Source organism: Carassius carassius, chromosome 20 (genome assembly GCF_963082965.1).
Source record: "Carassius carassius chromosome 20, fCarCar2.1, whole genome shotgun sequence".
NCBI lineage: Eukaryota > Metazoa > Chordata > Actinopteri > Cypriniformes > Cyprinidae > Carassius > Carassius carassius.
The window spans coordinates 119993-141431 of NC_081774.1; the positions used below are offsets into that span (position 1 = coordinate 119993).

At 36.3% G+C, this 21439-nt stretch overlaps 1 protein-coding gene across 2 annotated transcripts in view; it reads right to left on the minus strand.

Annotated features, from left to right (window-relative positions):
- LOC132095935 (receptor-type tyrosine-protein phosphatase mu-like) overlaps positions 1-21439 on the minus strand; it is a 165764-nt gene that overhangs the window by 118204 nt on the left and 26121 nt on the right. For both annotated transcript variants that reach the window (XM_059501024.1, XM_059501023.1), the window contains exon 2: positions 2959-3081. In XM_059501024.1, the coding sequence (XP_059357007.1) occupies positions 2959-3081 (123 nt within the window). The remainder of the gene's footprint in view (positions 1-2958; positions 3082-21439) is intronic.

Sequence of the window (21439 nt, forward strand, 5' to 3'; positions counted from 1 at the left end):
TTAATCATCAGTTGTGTCAGTGTAGTTAAATCTAATAATATCACTGTCTTTTTAACCTCTTTCAGAATTTTTATGATTTTTAGTAATATTGATTTACCAAAAATCATTAAAATGCTGAAAGAGGTTAAAAAGTTTTATGTGCATCAGTGACGAACAGACAAACATGCGTCCAGGAACATGAATTATTAAAGTAAATGGAGATGATCCTGATTTCATGTTATATTTATGACCCTGGAGCACAAAACCAGTAATAAGGGTCAATTTTTATGAAATTGAGATTTATACGTGATCTGAAGCTGAATAAATCATCTTTCCATTGATGTGTGGTTTGTTCGGAGAAGACAATATCTGTCTGAGATACAACTATTTGAAAATCTGGAATCTGAGGGAGCAAAAACATCTAAATATTGAGAAAATCATCTTTAAAGTTGTTCAGATGAAGTTCTTAGCAATGCATATTACTAATCAAACATTAAGTTATGATATATTTACGATAGGAAAAGTACAAAACATCTTGATGGAACATTATCTTTACTTAATATCCTAATGATTTTTGGCATAAAAGAGAAATGTATAATTGTGACTCATACAGTGTATTGTTGTCTACTTCTCCAAATACACCTGTGCTACTGAGGACTGCTTCTGTGCTGCAGGACACAGATAGGTTTAAATGGAATCATTAATCTAATCTAAAAGACAAGATGTTTGCAAAACTTAATCGTAAGTTAAAAAGCACATTAAATAAAAAACAAATATTCAATATATTGGCCAGCACTATCAGACTAAAACACACAAACAACTAAGCACTCGATTAAGCATCACATTTATGAGGAAAACAATATGCATTCATTCTGGAGCGGCGTCTCCATTAGTCTGATTCCTGAGGTGCTGTCAGTCCCAGAGTCTTCGTCTCAAATCAAATGAGAGGCGATCAATGCAGCATTAAAGAGAGAGAGAGACGCTCCAAATACGGGAAAAGCTTCCTAATGACTTCCAACACGCCACCACTGGAGGAAAAACCTTTTAATCAAAATAGATTTGCCTGTTTTGATATAAAAATTCATTCCCAGAGCTTCTGTCTTTCCTCCATTAGCTGATATCGAGCACCAGCCGCTTTTACCGTAATGTGAGCGATAACCGGCTGGTTACTGGTGGAAGTTTCCTCGGAGGACCGAGGGTTGATTCTGCTGGGTTTATTCTCTAATAAAGTGCGTTAGTGATCGCACAACATCTCAGCCCATGATTCCCTCCTTAGAGAGTTCAAACAATCCTCAATAAAGAGCTCAAAGAAACCAAACCCAGCAGATTACACCGTATCATTCTGCAATCAAAACCACCTACAGCTCAACCATTACCAGCATAAAAAACACTAAATGTTCAAATATGAGCAGATATGAGAGTGATCTGCAGTTGTGCTACTGATTTCTACTGACTGATGGAGATTATTTCAGGATTATGGATAGTAAAATAGCAAATACCATCAATGACTTCAAGAAAACTGTGCTCAATAACCCTAAAATATGTTCAATGACGTCCATGTAAAACTAACAAAACTTGATATTTCAGAAATCGTGTATCGTGCCAATCAATTCAAAGCATCAAATCATCAGATGAACACCATTTCTGACTTCTAACGCAAAATCCCTGTTAAACAGGTAGGCGTCTGGTAAACCCTTGGAGTGTAGCAGACCAAAATATTTAGACTTTGAGAGCATTTTAAGACCCAGAGGAACCCTGGATAACCTTAAAACTGTACAGGTTCAAATCCCAGACTTGGGGATTCATAAAAACCCCAGACAAATGTCCTGAACGTGACCCTGCTGAAACAAACCGCTTAAACCAGCCTAATGTGATTAACCGGACTGGTCTGCTTTGATGGTTTTAGAAGGTTTAAATGGTCAAGCTGAGAAATCCTGGATTAACTGAAGAATAACTGACCAAGAGTTGCTTTAGTTATTCTGAGATCCATCACGAGGCCATTGAGAAAACAAGATTGTTTTTCTGACCTCATTTGCTGATATTTTTATTATTCTTTTTGTAGTCAAATAATTACTTAATTTTGATACATTAGACATAGAATAAGACTTAATTTCTTAAGTCATTTTGCTTCAAGCAAATGTATCTCAATTTAATCCTCATAATGGATTCATGCCCATTTTGATCCAGAAGAGATTCATAAAGGTATCTTTAAAATACATAGTTTTTATTAAGGAAACAAAACTTAGAAAATATACATTAACACCATTTTTCTAAGAGATATAATCATAAAAAAAAAAGTTTTGCATTTGGGGTTTATTATTCAAAGACCCATCACAAAGTAATTTAAATAAAACTTAATAAAATTAACTTAATTTAAAGAGAAAGTAAGTTTGTTTTTTCCAACCACATTGGCAGATATTGTATTCTTGTTTTTAGAAAAAATACACACAATTTTTCATCATTTTTGGATCATTCTTGGTACTTTTATGGCCAAAAGTGAACAAAGACTTTTTTTTTTGTGAGGAAAATAAGTTTAATATTAATTTTTTTAATTATCTTTCATTATCATTGATTGTTAATGGTTTTTTTTATTATTATTATTAAGAATTCTGAGGGGATTGTATGATACTATACAATATTTCTACAATTTCTATTAGCATTTTTTTCCCCACTGTCACTTTTGATCGCCAAGTGTTACTTTTTATTTTTCGACCTTTACCATATCCAAATCATGTCTGTGATTTTTCTGTGTGTTCACATAGCAAATGTGAAAAAATCCACCATTTTTCTCCCAATTCTGATTAAGCAAAAAATAGTTAAAATTCAAAATGTACATTTTCAGTCAGTTCCAGGTGAAGAGGCCCATTGAGAAGCTTGACCTTCACCCTACAGTACAGATCAGTACAGATGATCAGCAAGCTACAGTCAAGCATGGACCTCCATTAATGGATCAGTGATTGATCAATGCACAGGTCTCACCTGGCGGCACCCATGGGTCCAGCGAAGGCCTTTCACTGGTGTCCATCTGCTCCCAGTCCAGCTCGTCGTCTCGCCCTTGGGTGTATCCGCAGGACGAGAAGGGCTTTTTAAAGTCACAATCTCCTGCAACAAAAGGACAGACATTTATATTATCAGCACTTTTCCTGTTACCATGCCTGGAAATGAGAGATTCCTCCTCCTCGCTTCTTTCCGTCATGATGCGGCCGCTTGTAATGCAATATGCCAAACAACAGCAGCGCTTAAACAGAGATGGAGAGCAATTCGAAGCGAATGTGCGGCACAACACATATATTACCATCATTAGCTGCGCCGAATACCAATTTCACAATGACAGAAATGAAGTGTCCAAACTCTATCATCATTAAACACTGGGCTGCCGCCGCGCCAGCGCGCATAAATGTGATTCATTTCACAGCGGCGTGCGACCAGACTTCCCCTTCACATCATCTGCCGTCAGCTTTCATTCATCTTAATTCTCCTCACGGGACACACAACGCCGACCGACATCTGCACTTTTAATTTCTGCAATAAACCGGTGAGAATAAAAGAGGAGCTGTCTTTACCAGCACATTAACATGTAAAGGATTCTGTGGCTCTTTGATTGTCAAACGCTGATGTTTTTGGTTGGACATCCCAACCATACGGACTCAACCATGGTTTTGAAAGAGTTTGATATAAGACTATCTATTGCACACTGCAAAATTATCATTTTATTTGATTTTTTTTTACTTCTTTGAATTGCTTTCCAGTACCAATATCTAAGTGTTCTTGAATCAAGATACATTTACTGTAGAATCAAAATGACTTTATAAGATATTGCATCTTGTGAGTTAATGCTTAAAGCAAGAACAAACATCTACCAATGTGGTCAGAAAAATAAACTTAATTCAAAGTGAAAATATTTTTTCTGTCCTCATTGGCAGATATTTTATTACTTTTGTTTTGAGGAAAAAACTCTGGATTTAAAAAAAAGTATCTTGATTTAACCCGAATAACGCATTCAGGTGCATTTTGACCTGGAAGAGATACGTCATTAAAACGTAGTTTTTAGTAAGGGAATTAAATTCATTTATTTATGCTTGGGGGTATGTGTAAAAAAAATATAATAATTTGTAAAAGTTGTACGTGGAGTTATATTAATGCCAAAAATGTTTCTAAAATAAATTTAGCCTTTTCCCCATTTCTCACACACTTATGGACTGAATTTTGTTGATGAACATGAATATGTACGTCAATTGATGAACCACTGCACCATGAAAAACTGATCACTTTTTTTTTATCTAAATCTGAAAGTTTATGCAATTAAAATCACACCACTTTACTTGAAATCTTTTTAGAGTAATATTATTTATTTATTTATTGTTAGAAATAAATACTGTATGTAGGTTTCATAGATTTGGACTTTTTGAGCAATCATGAGTAAAAAAAAATAATAATAAAAAAATCTAAATTGGTTCAAGTGGAAGTTGAAATTTCTAAGAATTTCAAATGTCTTTTTTTCAAGGGGTTAATGCAGTAATAATGTGGTAACATTAATTTTGCATTCACTCTAATGAGAAGTTGCTGATTAGATAAAATATGGTTTTAATAGGAAAATATTGAGTTTTGATGATTCTTCAAATCCAAATGGGCCTGGAATGTGAAAATAGTCTACAGATTGTGCATGTGTTAAGAATGTTTAGACATTATCTCAGGAAAATAATAGAGAAACACTGAGGAAAAACATAATTTCTTTGCAGTGCAACTAACCAGCTGCTTTAAACATCCAAACTTCAGCTTTAATATAAAAAGTCTTGCTGTGCATGAAGTTCAAAGTCAGATTTATTGATATAACCCAGCATAAATTGAAAGTGCTTTACAACTATAAACACAGAGCCCTAAAAGAATAAAACTGCTCTTGAATTTAAGCATCTTTGACTGTAAATTCAGAAGTTTAATTGGAGCACGGCCGTGACTGATGGACCTCTGCAGAACTACGACCAGCTTCCGAGTGAAATTATTGTTCAAGGCTGTAATTATGGGTAAACAGAAACGAACAGGTGCGAGGAAACGATTATTGGCACACTTTTAGCCCCGTCTCTTACGAGCGCAGCACTGAGATTTATTCTGAGTGCATCTGAACGAGCCGACGCAAGGCCAAAAGTTCTGTGCACTCCAGAGCAAATGGAAAATAATGGTGAAATAAATGAATATTTCAGGACGCAGCGCTCGCACACTCACTGTAAATCAACACAGGAACTGCTTGACACACACAAATCAGCAAACACCCATTTAACACACACACAAACCTCCTCTGCGCACAAATGGACAATAATGCTTGCATAAACAAGAAAAGCAGAAAAACACCTTTTACATGCCAGATCTGATCAATCACTCTTGAAGCATAATGACTGAGTGTGTGTGTGTGAGATAGTGTTTGTGTGAGAGTGAGTGTGTGTGTGTGTGTGTGTGTGTGTGTGTGTGTGTGTGTGTGTGTGTGTGTGAGAGAGAGTGTGTTTGTGTGAGAGTAAGTGTGTGCATGAGAGTGAGTGTGAGTGAGTGTGTGTGTGTGTGTGTGTGTGTGTGTGTGTGTGTGAGAGAGAGAGAGTGTGTTTGTGTGAGAGTAAGTGTGTGCATGAGAGTGAGTGTGAGTGAGTGTGTGTGTGTGTGTGTGAGTGTGTGTGTGTGTGTGTGTGTGTGAGAGAGAGTGTGTTTGTGTGAGAGTAAGTGTGTGCATGAGAGTGAGTGTGAGTGAGTGTGTGTGTGTGTGTGTGAGTGTGTGTGTGTGTGTGTGTGTGAGAGAGAGTGTGTTTGTGTGAGAGTAAGTGTGTGCATGAGAGTGAGTGTGAGTGAGTGTGTGTGTGTGTGTGTGTGTGTGTGTGTGTGTGTGTGTGTGTGTGTGTGTGTTCAGTTGCTGATATATAGACAGTCACTGTGTGATTCAGTCATCAGTCTGTTAGTGTGTGTGATGTTTTAAAGCCTCTGCTTCACTGATGACAGATATACTCCATTGTCTTCCTGCAGATTCATGCAGTAACTGTTATCTGATGATATATTCGGGCCTTTGTCCGCTTACACGAGTGAGAGGACGGCAGATTCAGTGAGCGCTGAGAAGAGAACGAGCTCATCTTCTATTCTGTGCGTGTCAGGAGACACTGGAGGTGACAATCGAGACAAGCAGCCTTGAAAGAGCCGCTCTGACAGCAGCTCTCCAGAGCGAACAGTACAGAGGAGAGAGAGAGAGAGAGAGAGAGAGAGAGAGAGAGACACACAGAGAGAGAGAGAGAGAGAGAGACAGAGAGAGAGAGACACCGAGAGAGAGAGAGAGAGAGAGAGACACCGAGAGAGAGAGAGAGAGAGAGAGAGACACACAGAGAGAGAGAGAGAGAGAGAGAGACAGAGAGAGAGACACTGAGAGAGAGAGAGAGAGAGAGAGAGAGACAGAGAGAGAGAGAGACAAAGAGAAACTTACTCTTAGTTTAAAAATTCTAGGTATATATATATATATATATACACACACACACACACAGGTGCTGGTCATATAATTGGAATATCTGAAGAGGATTGTGAAACAAAACCCATTCAAAAATGTGGGGGAGACTCACAAAGAGTGGACTGCAGCTGGAGTCAGTGCTTCAAGAACCACTACACACAGACGTATGCAACACATGGGTTTCAGCTGTCGCACTCCTCGTGTCCAGCCACTCTTGAACAACAGACAGCGTCAGAAGCATCTTGATTCAAACAGGACTGGACTGCTGCTGTGTGGTCCACAGTTATGTTCTCTGATGAAAGCAAATTTAGCATTTCCTTTGGAAATCAGGGTCCCGGAGTCTGGAGGAAGAGAGGAGAGGCACACAATCCATGCTGCTTGAGGTCCAGTGTAAAGTTTCCACAGTCAGTGATGGTTTGGGTGCCATGTCATCTGGTGTTGGTCCACTGTGTTTTCTGAGGTCAAAGGTCAACACAGTTGTATACCACGAAGTTTTAGAGCACTTCATGCTTCCTGCTGCTGACCAACTTTATGGAGATGCAGATTTCATTTTCCAACAGGACTTGGCACCTGCACACAGTGCCAAAGCTACCAGTACCTGATTTAAGGACCATGGTATCCCTTTTCTTAATTGGCCAGCAAACTCGCCTGACCGTAACCCCATAGAAAATCTATGGGGTATTGTGAAGAGGAAGATGTGATATACCAGACCCAAGAATGCAGAAGAGCTGAAGGCCACTATCAGAGCAACCTGGGCTCTCATAACACCTGAGCAGTGCCACAGACTGATCGACTCCATGCCACGCCGCATTGCTGCAGTCATTCAGGGGAAAGGAGCCACAGCTAAGTATTGAGTGCTGTACATGCTCATACTGTTCAGTTGGCCAAGATTTCTAAAAATCCTTTCTTTGTATTGGTCTTAAGTTATATTCTAATTTTCTGAGATACTGAATTTGGGATTTTCCTTAGTTGTCAGTTATAATCATCAAAATTAAAAGAAATAAACATTTGAAATATATCAGTCTGTGTGTAACGAATGAAAATAATATACAAGTTTCACTTTTTGAATGGAATTAATTAAATAAAATCTACTTTTTGATGATATTCTAATTATATGACCAGCACCTGTATATCTATAGAAAGAAACATTACTTAATTCTTTAGTTTAACTTCAACTAAAATTAACTAAACCTACAGGAAAAAAAAAAAAAAAATTCAGTCAAAGTCTGTGAATTAGTGTATGATCCTGTAGATCTGGTGTGTGTTTCTGCTGTTTCAGTCTCAGCTTTCACAAACTGTGTGACAAGGAAAGATTGTGTGTGTAAGAAGTTGAAAAAAACAAAGTTAATTTGTGCTTTGATGGTATAATGGCTACTAGAATGTTCATTGCTAAGTAAATATTTTTAAATTGTTGTTTTGTAATTAATTTCTTTCTTTGAAAACCAAGACAAAACAGTAAAAAGCAAATTTCTGCCATTTAATTTATGCAATTGTGTAAAACTTGGCTCTCCATCAGCGTCAAAGCGTTGTTTGATACGTGATCTGCTGTGTTTACAGTCGAAGCGACTCGTGTGGGCGGAAATCCTCCGTAAGAAACTCGCGATTCTTCACTTGGGACAGAAAGCAGGTTACTGCTGCTTAATATGTGGAGTCATACATCAAAAAGACAAATGCAAATCAAACCTGTGACACGAAGCCTCTCCTGAACACTTCACACGTGGCTCATCTCTCATATCTGCTCAAACACATGCTTCATGTCGGCCCATTGATCATCAGTGTTTGCGCTTCTCAAATGTGTGTTTGTTTCTAGAAATGTGCATAAGTCTCAGACTCCAGGGGCCCGGGGCCGACTGGATTCAATCAGTGTTAGCTCTCGATTGTTCTGCACATCCGAACACACAGCACACGTTTGATATTCTGATGGAGCTGCGGAGGGACGAGGAGGAAAAACTGCCTTCAGTAATCCTGATTCTGCATTTGGGTCATTTGACCAGATTCCAGCAGATGATGAATCTAATGTTTTATTAGAAGCATGACCTTTGACATCATCAGCATGAGACTTGGGAAGTGTCGTCTCATTCCTTGGCGGCGTTTGGCTTCAGTCATTGCTATAATATAATATAATATAATATAATATAATATAATATAATATAATATAATATAATATAATATAATATAATATAATATAATATAATATAATATAGTGATAATTTATGGCATTTATGCATTCAGGTTTTATTTAAATTAAAATACATTTAAAAACATTATAATGTAAAATATTTTTAATAACCAAATTCAAATGCAATATAATACAAAAATCAATGAATAAAATACAAAAGATAATATAAAAAATGTAAATAAAAAATTTCTAAATGTAAAAAATTAAAAAAAAAAAATATATATATATATATATATATATATAAAGAGATATGAGATTTTTTTTTAAATAGTTTATCCAGCCTGATATAAAAGATTTTTAGATAAAACGTCAACCTGTTCCTCAAACAAAATATGACAGATTTTACTATACGCGAAACATGGCATCATCCACCCTGAAGGTTTATTTGTGAAGTGATTAAAAATAAAGTACAGCTAATAATAAGTTAAACTTCAAAAGATATTTCACCCCAAAATCATCATTCTGTCATTAATTACTAATTTAAGCCTGTGTGACTTCCTTCTGTTCAACAAACGAAGGTATTTTGGGCTCCAATCTTGTTTGGTTGCCAGAGTTCTTCTTCTCAGATCAGCAGAGACGGGTTTGTAACGACATGATGATGAGTAATTAATAACAGAATGATCATTGATTTTAAAGTCTATTTAATTTACTATTCTAAATTTACACCATTATATAATCAGCGGTGCTTTATTAAGCATTAGATCACGTGACCTCTGTCTGCACTCTCATTGGTACAGTAAACGCCAAATCGTGTCACTGCTCATTTGCATAAAGTTCAGCTCAGCCAATCATGTTGGCTCAAAGCTGTGTGTGTGACTGAATCAAAAGTATCAAATCTCGCAGCATGTTCAAATTGTTTCGAATTCAGAACATAATATTCCTCAAGTCATTGTGTGGAAATTAGACTTTATTAATCAAAACTGTGGACCTGCAAATCATACTTCGTGTGAAAAGGAATAAAAGTTGTCGGAGTTTTAATGCCTCTAGTGTTCATATGTAAATATTATTATTGTAAGTATTATTATTATTATTATTATTGAAAATTCAGCTTTGCATGACATGAAATAAACTATTTTAAAGTATATTAAAATAGAAAACTTATTTTAAAATTCTAATAATATTTCACAATATTACTTTTTTATTATTACTATTATTTTTAAATAATCAAATAAACGCAGCTTTGGTGAGCAGATGAGTATTTTTTGAGAAAAAAAAAAGTCTGAATGAAAAATTGAACAGCAATATACAGTATATTGTATGTGTATATACATAAAAATGTTTGTTTGTACACACACACACACACACACATATAAATATGTAATTTAATAATATATAATAATACTATATAGCCCATTATTTAATAAAGATATGACAGATTCGTTTAGGCTGCAGTAGTGATTAAACGAGTTAAAGCCATTCTTCCTTCTGCTAGTAAAGCGTGTGATATCTGCTCTGAAGAATCAAATCACTTCATATCAAACTCAATTAGAGCATTTATCAATATGTAGAGCAGCTTCTCCAGCCGAATAAATCATGTGTTTGTTGCAGAGCGGGAATGATGGATGAAACACACTTTCTCTGAGGTCTGATAATGGCATTATCGCCCAGAAAGAGTCGAAGCGCTCGTTTCTGGTGTTCAGGTGTGCTTAATTAACATTCTGTATTGGTGTTATCTGTTAGAGCCGTTATTGATTGATTGATTGGATTCGGTCTGGGACCCTGAAAAGGCCCCGGGGTTTAATTCCTCCTCATCCGAGTCCTGATACAATTATTTATCGGTAAACAGCCGGTCGCACCTTTGCGCAGGAGTCTCAAACTCAATCTGGCAAACAGAGACGTGTTTTCGCAGACGGAGCCCCTTTTGTCCTTGAAATGAAATGCTAATGCATTATTTCAGCGTTTAGCAGCAGGGGTCAAACACAACACAGAAAATCAGAACAGAAGAATCCTGCATTCAAATGAGTCTGTGTTTCTGTCAGAAAGAGCCGCATTCTATTAAAGGCCATTAAGAAGCCAGATAAACCAATCCATTAACATCCACATTCATCTCGCTTGAATACAACACAAGTGAAGACTCACAGAACACCAGCAACTTACTGATTCTGCTGGAAAAAAGAAATAAATCACAATCATATTTGACCTTTATTGCCATAATAACTAGCGCAGACCATTTACAGCTGTATTCTGTATTTCAGCTTTAGTTGTTTTAGTATGGAAGCATATGGGTAGCGATATTCAATTTGGGATGTAATATGCAAAATGACAATGCAATATGTAAAATGACAATGCATTTCTGTTTTTAATTTAATTACCTATTTTTAATTTAGTCTTAGTCTTAGTCTTGTGCCAAATGTCCTTGTTAGGTTTAGTCATATTTAGTCATTCACATATCTTTTTTTGTCAGTCAAGTTTTAGTCGACTAAAAGTCTCGTCATTTTAGTCTAGTTTTAGTCAAAAAAACTTTAGTGTTTTTTTAAATAACACATTATTACTGATAAACATTTCAGTAAAAAAAGTGTTTCACATATCTCAAACATTGGTTAAATGTCATAATTACCTGACAAAATACACTTGTTGAATGATTTTTGTTGGATGCAAATGTTAAATGTGTCTGGTTTTCAAATTCTGATTTGGGAGACACATTCACAAATTTATTTACTTTATTGATACTGCTTTTAATCGTAATGCAAAGACCGGTCATCGGGACATAAGCTGTCATATACAATAAAAGAGCCTGCGCAGGAACAGGAAATATAATTTAACACAAAAAGCCTGCCTAGACGGTGGACTTGCGCTCAGGATTTTTTTTTATTTTGTATTTTTTGAGCGGCGTGTGTACAAATTCTTTTTACGCACACACTATTTTATTTCTTGATAACAGACCGCTGCTAACTATAACACACAAATATCGAGCCTCTTCCTTCGACCTAGCATGTCGTCGGCGCTCGTCACTCTTTTAATATTTCACTCGTTCTGAATTTTTAAAGGCGTAACAGTTGATGAAAAAGCAGAGACGATTGTAGACGAAAATGAAGAGAGATTTTATCTTAGTTTTTATTTTATGCAAAACATTTTCGTCTTGTCTTTTTTCGTCAACAATAATGCATGTTAATTTAGTCTTAGTCAGCGTTTTTGGACAGTGGTGCAGTCTTGTCATCGTCTCGTCTTAGTCATGAAAAAAAAGGTTGTTGACGAACATATTTCGTCTCGTCTGACGAAATTAACACTATACAGAAATGATTAGATATGTATAACATGTTCAAGCAAAAACTGTGGCAAAATTATCATTTCAATGCTATTTTTCTTAAATGCATTAACACTCACAGTCAAGACACTTACGATTGCATTTTCATTCAGTGTCCCGCAATGAATGTAGCAAAATTCAATGTGCGCAATGAAAATGCATTCCGAGCCGATCACGTGTCCGCCCCCTCGCGCCATGTCAATCACTGCGTGAACAAGGCGGGGCTTGCAGAAGGTCAGAGACTCAAATCTCAAGAAGAGGATTCAAGTGAGAGAACATGGACAAGACAGTTGGTCCGTGTACGTTTTGATCATTTCGGTTTATGGCTTCAATATTTCATTCGCACTTGTGGGCGGAGCTGAAACGCTGCTTTCATCTGATTGGTCGAATCGCTCAACCTTCAGCTCGGTCTTTTCATTCTTTCAGGCAGAATAAGAGTCAGTACACGTGCAGCACTGTAATGTCTGAAACCACCGCTCACTGTTAATTAGCATAATATCTGAATCAGATGTAGCTGGGCACATAATTCGTGCTGCTGAGAACTGCAAATTATTTCTAGGTTGTGGTATTGCATGAATATTGTCCCACTGATAAATACAGTGCAAATAGTTCTCTCTCTTTGGAAAAAAGTGAAGTGGAAATAAAATTAATGTTCCATGTCTATAACATTTACCACTCTCATATTTTAAGTCGTAAGGCACTAGGTATGTGTGTGTGACATTAATAAATAATTGTAAAAATTAATATAGTTACATTTCTAAATAAAAATAGTAAAATTAGCTCTATGCTGCTCAGTGCTCCTGTAGCCTACCCCAGAGCGCCCTCTCGCGGCTGGAGACGGTAATGTTTTCTCTTGGTTCTGAATAAATGTGACTTGTATGTTTTTTTCCTCGCCATGACGTATTTTTGGACTGATGCAACTTATACCGAAAAATACGGGTAACATTATTATTATTATTTATTATGAGAGTAACTGACACAGACTAGAACTTTAATGTTTCACCAAATTCAGCTCAGATCTTCAGACTCGTCTGACTCGTGTTGCTGTATGACTGGCCAGACTTACCTTCCCAAAAAATCCTATTTAATTTTATTTCATAAATGTAACTATATTTATTTCCACTTCACTGTTATCCAAGGAGACAGAACTATTTGCACTGTTTTTATCAGTGGGACAATATTTATACAATACAGTATATAGAAATAATTTAACGGGGTCTCTTGCAAGTCGCAGCAGCACGAATTATGTGCCCAGCTACATCTGATTCAGATATTATGCTAATTAACAGTGAGCGGTGGTTTCAGACATTACAGTGCTTCACTCACACTGTCTCTTATTCTGCCTGAAAGAATGAAAAGACCGAGCTGAAGGTTGAGCGATTCGACCAATCAGATGAAAGCAGCGTTTCAGCTCCGCCCACAAGTGCGAATGAAATATTGAAGCCATAAACCGAAATGATCAAAACGTACACGGACCAACTGTCTTGTCCATGTTCTCTCACTTGAATCCTCTTCTTGAGATTTGAGTCTCTGACCTTCTGCAAGCCCCGCCTTGTTCACGCAGTGATTGACATGGCGCGAGGGGGCGGACACGTGATCGGCTCGGAATGCATTTTCATTGCGCACATTGAATTTTGCTACATTCATTGCGGGACACTGAATGAAAATGCAATCGTAAGTGTCTTGACTGTGAGTGTTAATGCATTTAAGAAAAATAGCATTTAAATGATCATTTTGCCACAGTTTTTGCTTGAACATGTCAGACATATCTAATAATTTCTGTAATACATTTTAATTTTAATTTTGCAACTTATAAAGCGTTAAAATTAGTATTCATTTTACATATTAAAACTGGTGTATGAAATGGCAAATGAAAATTATGTAATTTCATTTTCATTTACATTTTGCACCAAACGTTGCACAAATGTATTGGAAAATGTAAATACAGAAATGCATTGCCATTTTACATATTGCATTGTCATTTTGCATATTACATCCCAAATTGAATATCGCTACCCATATGCTTCCATATTTTAGTGCATCAAGTTAAACTAAATGAAAAATGCTTGCAACTAGCTGAAAATTAAATTTTTTCCTGTATTATATTTTATTTTGAGTAATGTAATAACTTCTGATATAAACATTTAGAATGAAACACTTAAAATGCGCTCAGAATTAAGTCACTTGCTTGCTGTAAGTGTGTTGGGGATCACAAACAGAGGCATGTAGTGTGTGTTTGACTTTAGTGACTCTCAGCAGACGGCGAGTAAAGACAGTGAAGCAATTATCTAAAGCAACACGACCCTTCGAGCGCCTCTCCACAGAAGCATCAGGTAAACTGGGAGGCTAACGAGGCAAGACAAGGCAAGTAATTGACAAGGCCTGTGCGTGTCAGCGCAGGAACCGCTTTAAAAAGAATTCATTTACTCCGACAGCAAAGCAGACACACAGAGAGACTCGGACGCATTTGTCCCCGTCAGCCGAGCTCATGAATGCCTCACACATCGTCGCATGGGTTTTTAAAGCGTTGGAGAACACACAATGCTCTTCAGAAGCACACACTCACACAAATCTATCCATCTTTTTAGCAGCGCCAGCCAGGGGCGAGAATCGATACGACCACCCCTCGATAGAGGAGCCAATTTCTCCTAAAGATTTTCCAGTCAGACTTAAAAGGCCTTTTGTTATTGCAGGAGGAACAAAAGTAAACTTTCAGCATTTGACCACGCTGGGGTAAGATCTCAGGAGAACACAATGCTGGAGACACACACACACACACACACACACAACTCAATGAGGACGTATCACATCAAACCCCTAAACTCTAAAGCTCAAAAAGTAGAGTTTAGGATTTGATTCCCAGTAAATGCATCAACTTATCAAATTGTACACCTTCAGTTCAATGCTTTAGATAAAATGCATTTAAAAAAATGTAAACAAATCAATATTTGTTTTTGAAAACATTTATGCAGAGATTTCATGCACAAATGCATTCACAGCTAGTGAACGAGACCCAATATTCAGTTTACACATGAAGCATTTGTATTATTTGTATCATCTGTGTCTGGACTGAATCAGAGCAGCACATCACAGTTTGTCCAAACAGCATTGATCCCAATATAATCAATGAATCTTTTCACACTGGAAGTGACTCAAACTCATAATATACTGCTGTAGTCTTTCCTTAAGCTTGATTGGTTCATGATAGTGAGGTGATGTGCATCATAAACCTGTGTGATTGGATATTAAATGCTTCAAATGCATCTTTTTGGGATTGTCCCTATAGCTGCATAAACACACACACACGTAGTTATATTCCAGCATGAAAAATGAGAGTCGTTCTGCAGTCATATTGTTTTCTTCCACAGTTATAGATCAGCATTATCAGTGGTTTAACAATCATTTGCAGACCAATATTCCTTTAACCAACGATCCTCTGCTGTATGATTCCATTTATATTCCTCATCTGTGTGTGTGTGTGTGTGTGTGTGTGTATGGAACATTTTGCTCTAAATCAATATAGCCATAAACAAAACTAGAAGGGGAAATAATAAAATGGATGAGTCGACCCGGCTGAAGGTCAAAAGCGTCCAATTACAGCAAATTAATGTCCCTGTTATGAATGTAATTAAAGCAGCAGCAGCGTATATCAGCATACACAAGCTCTTGTTAATCTAGTCAGCTCCCTACATAGACGACACACAGGCTCCTGATGTGAAGGCAGACAGCAGGATCATTCCTGACAGCACCACATGCATCTCTAATGGAGAAATCAATCCAAGGATTCACGTCGAGTCAAATCTCTAAAGCACCTTGCACAATACACATGGTTTCAAAGCAGCAGATTTTGTTCAGTTCAGACATTTAAGCATTGGTCAGTTTTATTTTGGTCAAGACATTCAAACATCGGCAGATTTTGTTCAGTTAGGAGATTAAAACAGTAAGAGATTAAAACCTCACTGGTTTTGATTAAGAGATTCAAATGTGGTCTGGTTTTGTTCAATTACGAGATTTAAACATCAGTCAGTTTTGTTTGATTAAGATTTTCTAACGTCTGTTTGTATTGTTCAATTAAGAGATTCAAAGATTGTTCGCTTTTGTTTGATTAAGAGACGTACACATTGGTCAGTTTTTTTTAGATTAAGTTTTTCAAATGTCTGTTTCATTAAGTTCAATTAAAAGATTCAACATCAGTCAGCTTTGTTCAATTAAAAGATTCAACATCAGTCAGTTTTGTTCAATTAAGAGATTCAAACATTAGTCAGTTTTGTTCAATTAAAAGATTCCAACATCAGTCAGTTTTGTTCAATTAAGAGATTCAAACATCAGTCAGTTTTGTTCAATTAAGAGATTCAAACATTAGTCAGTTTTGTTCAATTAAAAGATTCAAACATCAGTCAGTTTTGTTCAATTAAAAGATTCAAACATTAGTCAGTTTTGTTCAATTAAAAGATTCAAACATCAGTCAGTTTTGTTTAATTAAGAGATTCAAACATTAGTCAGTTTTGTTCAATTAAGAGATTCAAACATCAGTCAGTTTTGTTCAATTAAAAGATTCAAACATTAGTCAGTTTTGTTCAATTAAGAGATTCAACATCAGTCAGTTTTGTTCAATTAAGAGATTCAACATCAGTCAGTTTTGTTCAATTAAGAGATTCAACATCAGTCAGTTTTGTTCAATTAAGAGATTCAACATCAGTCAGTTTTGTTCAATTAAGAGATTCAACATCAGTCAGTTTTGTTCAATTAAAAGATTCAAACATTAGTCAGTTTTGTTCAATTAAGAGATTCAAACATCAGTCAGTTTTGTTCAATTAAAAGATTCAAACATTAGTCAGTTTTGTTCAATTAAGAGATTCAAACATCAGTCAGTTTTGTTCAATTAAAAGATTCAACATTAGTCAGTTTTGTTCAATTAAGAGATTCAAACATCAGTCAGTTTTGTTCAATTAAGAGATTCAACATCAGTCAGTTTTGTTCAATTAAGAGATTCAAACATCAGTCAGTTTTGTTCAATTAAAAGATTCAAACATTAGTCAGTTTTGTTCAATTAAGAGATTCAACATCAGTCAGTTTTGTTCAATTAAGAGATTCAAACATCAGTCAGTTTTGTTCAATTAAAAGATTCAAACATTAGTCAGTTTTGTTCAATTAAGAGATTCAAACATCAGTCAGTTTTGTTCAATTAAAAGATTCAAACATTAGTCAGTTTTGTTCAATTAAGAGATTCAAACATCAGTCAGTTTTGTTCAATTAAAAGATTCAAACATTAGTCAGTTTTGTTCAATTAAGAGATTCAACATCAGTCAGTTTTGTTCAATTAAGAGATTCAAACATTAGTCAGTTTTGTTCAATTAAAAGATTCAAACATCAGTCAGTTTTGTTCAATTAAGAGATTCAACATCAGTCAGTTTTGTTCAATTAAGAGATTCAAACATCAGTCAGTTTTGTTCAATTAAAAGATTCAAACATCAGTCAGTTTTGTTTAATTAAAAGATTCAAACATCAGTCAGTTTTGTTCAATTAAGAGATTCAAACATCAGTCAGTTTTGTTCAATTAAAAGATTCAAACATCAGTCAGTTTTGTTCAATTAAAAGATTCAAACATCAGTCAGTTTTGTTCAATTAAAAGATTCAAACATCAGTCAGTTTTGTTCAATTAAAAGATTCAAACATTAGTCAGTTTTGTTCAATTAAGAGATTCAACATCAGTCAGTTTTGTTCAGTTAAGAGATTCAAACATCAGTCAGTTTTGTTCAATTAAAAGATTCAACATTAGTCAGTTTTGTTCAATTAAAAGATTCAAACATCAGTCAGTTTTGTTCAATTAAGAGATTCAACATCAGTCAGTTTTGTTCAATTAAAAGATTCAAACATTAGAAAGTTTTGTTCAATTGAGAGTTTCAAATGTATTCATTTTGTTAAATTAAGAGATTCAAACATTGGTCAATTTTGTTAAATTAAGATATAAAAAGTGTAAATCGGTTTTGTTCGATTAAGAAATTTAAATGTCAATTTTCATTTAATATACATTTAAACACTGGTCTTTTTTATTCTGTAAGGAGATTTAAATGTTGTCAGTTTTGTTGCAAGTGAAAAGTCTAATGCTTGAAAATAAGCTGTTAGAAAGTAATGAATGTGAGCTGTTATAGTTTTGTTTTAAGCGAGAGCAAACAAGATTCACAGCAACCAGCTGAATGAAAACAAACAACACAGCTGAGAATATTATAACCTCATAATGCACTCAGAACCGAAACATATCTCTAAAAAAAGTCTGATCTAATTATAAACAGACCAATATGTGTGTGCTGTGTATTTTTATGAGTATGGTATCATTATCTTTGCCACACGCTCTCGTCAGACTCCATTGGGATCAATCGTCGAGTTGAGTCTTCACATGACGGGTTCTGTCTATGTAGAGCACTCACTTATGAGTGTGCCTATGTAGGCAGCAGACAAGACAGCTCACTTCTGTCTCTCTCTGCCAATCTAGCAATTACCGGTCTTCATCGTCCGCAAGGACAGAGCGCCACTCGATCCATTCGGATAGCCGCTAACAAACGCCTCGTCTTTCCCTGAAGACGACGCCGCCACCAGCCAATCTCAGGTAATTTAAAGCGCTGCCAGCCCTGTCTCTCTGCCACCTCTGCTCGAGCGGCCCTCAGGGGCCCATGACTCTCTCCTCTCCTTCTCTTATTTTACCTCTCTATTGGCAGCTCCTATCGAGCAGCTCTCGCTCTAAATCGCATGTATATATACTGTCCGTTTGGGCACTTTGAAGTGGAGAGGATTTAACCAATCAATCGCTATATCATCATCAATCAAGCCGTCGCTCTCGCTGCGATCGATCGGATGGTGAAATGGAGCAGTCGGCCCACAGATTTAGACGGATAATCTGGCCCACTGGCTGAAACGTGTCAAAGCAGAGAGAGAGAGAGAGAGAGAGAGAGAGAGAGAGAGAGATGATGGACATTATCTGCTAAAACACACAATAAACTCAGCTCGAGTGAATGAATCCAGGTCACCAGCTGCTAAAATAGAACATGTAGAAGCCCAATGACTTTAAATGCTAACTTTAAATAATTATTTAGAAGCTGATGTGCAGACATCACTGAAGATTCTCATGAAGAACGTAAAGATGCACAATATGCAAACTCTAAATGCAAAAACTCCAAAAATATGCACAATTCACTCCAGTTTCCGGCTGAAATGACCGAGAATGAAGTCCTGTTTAAGGTGTTTTTTAGTAAAGGGAAAGGCCTGTGCTAATGCCGGTGATGAGGTTTTTACTTAATCATTACTTGCATGCTACAAAATCGTATAAACAAGTGCTATGTTAGCTGTTAAGTTCTCATAAGAATTAATTAAATAAATCAGCTATATGGCCAGCATGAGAATTTACATAGTATATATCGTCAGCATTTCTACCTTTCACAATCAAACTAACATGGAACGTGGAACTTTGTCGTTTGCATCGCATAACCAGCTCCACATATGTGGCTTTTCTGACATAGTAAACTTGCTCGGTAGTGCACCCGGTACAACATTGCACTTGCAAAGCAAAGATCTTAGGAATGAGTGCTGTGAAGTACAAGTCAAGGTAAAATAATTCTAAAGCTTTGTAGAAGCAATATATATATATATATATATATATATATATATTGATATATATATATTGATATATATATAATAAGGTCGAGCGAGCGGCGTCTAGAAGAAGCACCTTTCCGTCTCAGAGTGGTGTCATTCGAAAAATGGAGAGAAAATTGTGACAATTTCTCAAAGGAGAAAATGCTATGTTTTGGCGGTGCTGAACAGTTTGGTTAAGTGGACGTTCTGATGAGGCTGAATTGAGCGAGATTCACGGGTCCGTCTGGTCATTATTCCCACCTCTCCAGCTCGGGTCCAGAATGCTGATGAGGTGGGTGCGAGCAAACTCTCTGTGCTCATGTCAATGAATGAGTCACAGACGCAGCTCGGACAATAAAAAACAAGCAGGAGGGGCGATCGAATGTTTCCCGCGCAGCAGAGACACAGACAATGAAATCCTCCAGAAGATCCCTGAGGAGAACAACAGAACACCTTCGAATCGCTCGTGACATAACACACCTCAGTACTGTACATCTGTAAATAACTCATGTGTGACCCTGGAGCACAAAAGCAGTCATAAATAGCCCAGGAAGCACAAGACGAATTCCTTTTGTGTGTCCTTCTGACATAAGCGCATGCATCTGATGCTCTGATGAGGGCCATGTGTGTTTATGTTCTGCCTGATATGATGAATCCAGCAGTGTTTATCTGGATGTGAATTGATTCTCTATGAGGTGTCCGTTCGATATGGCTTTGCTTCAGAAGTTGCCCTCCTCATCCGCGTCCCTCTGCGGTTCGATCAGGACTGAACCGACCGTGCCGAACACAGCAGAAGAAAACAATGTGAGAGAAACGCAAGGATCCGATCAGCCCAGTTAATGAACCTCCACTGGTTCAGGCTTCAGACCAGATCAGTTCACTGTTTTAATGCAACTCTGTAGTGCACATGCAGCTTCACACCAGTGATGTCAATAAACAGATTCTGCTCCACTGTCCTGTTTCTCAAAGTGTTAGAAAGTCTGATTCATTTGAGCAAAGTGGAATAATGGATGCTGAAAACTGAATAAACAAACCTGCACTTTTTACATGGAGAACAAAAGAAAATATTTGGAAAAAATGGGGGGGGGGGGGTTAATTGGTCCATAAAATGAAAGTCATTGGGGTCCATGCAATGTTTGGATCTCAGTTTTCTCCAAAACATCATATTAACACACACACACACACACACACATATATATATATATATATATTAAACTTAGTATAAAAATTATTTAAATTATATATAGAATAAACTGAAAATATTTCATTAAATTATATAGTACTAAATAAAAATAAATAATATTTATTATAACTAGAATTATTAAAAATAACAATACTGTATATAATAAAATTTAAAACAAATAAGATTTATTATATCAACTAAATTCGGTACATTTATCTGTAAGTTGCAGTCACGCTAATTGCAATTCAAAAAACCCTGCAAAAACAGCTGTGATTAAATTATAAATCTAAATTCTAATGCTCAATTAATTCATGCTGACTCTATGAAGCCCCGCCCTCAAGAAACACCTCAGCCAATCCAAAGTTAGCAGAACCAATGTGCAAAACGATTGACAAACAGAGAGTGTTTGTGATTGGCTGAAGAACTGCAGACCACGCCCTTTGACTCTTGAAATACTCGCAGGCATATCGTTTGAATGAATTATTTGCTGATATCTGGGGAACATGTAAATATTATTGCAAACAAAACGGAATAACGTTCCTGTCTATGTTTAATGCTTTTTAAAAATATTTTCTTCTTTTGAGAAAGTATTAGTTTAATCTACAACCTTGAAATTAGAATTGTTTGTTAAAGTCAAGCAAGCATCTAAAAGAATTAAAATTATGGAGAGAAAATTGAACCATTTTAACCTCGCCTCCTCTTTATGAAACCCCGCCCTCTAAAGACACACAAGCCAATCCAATGCAAGAAAAC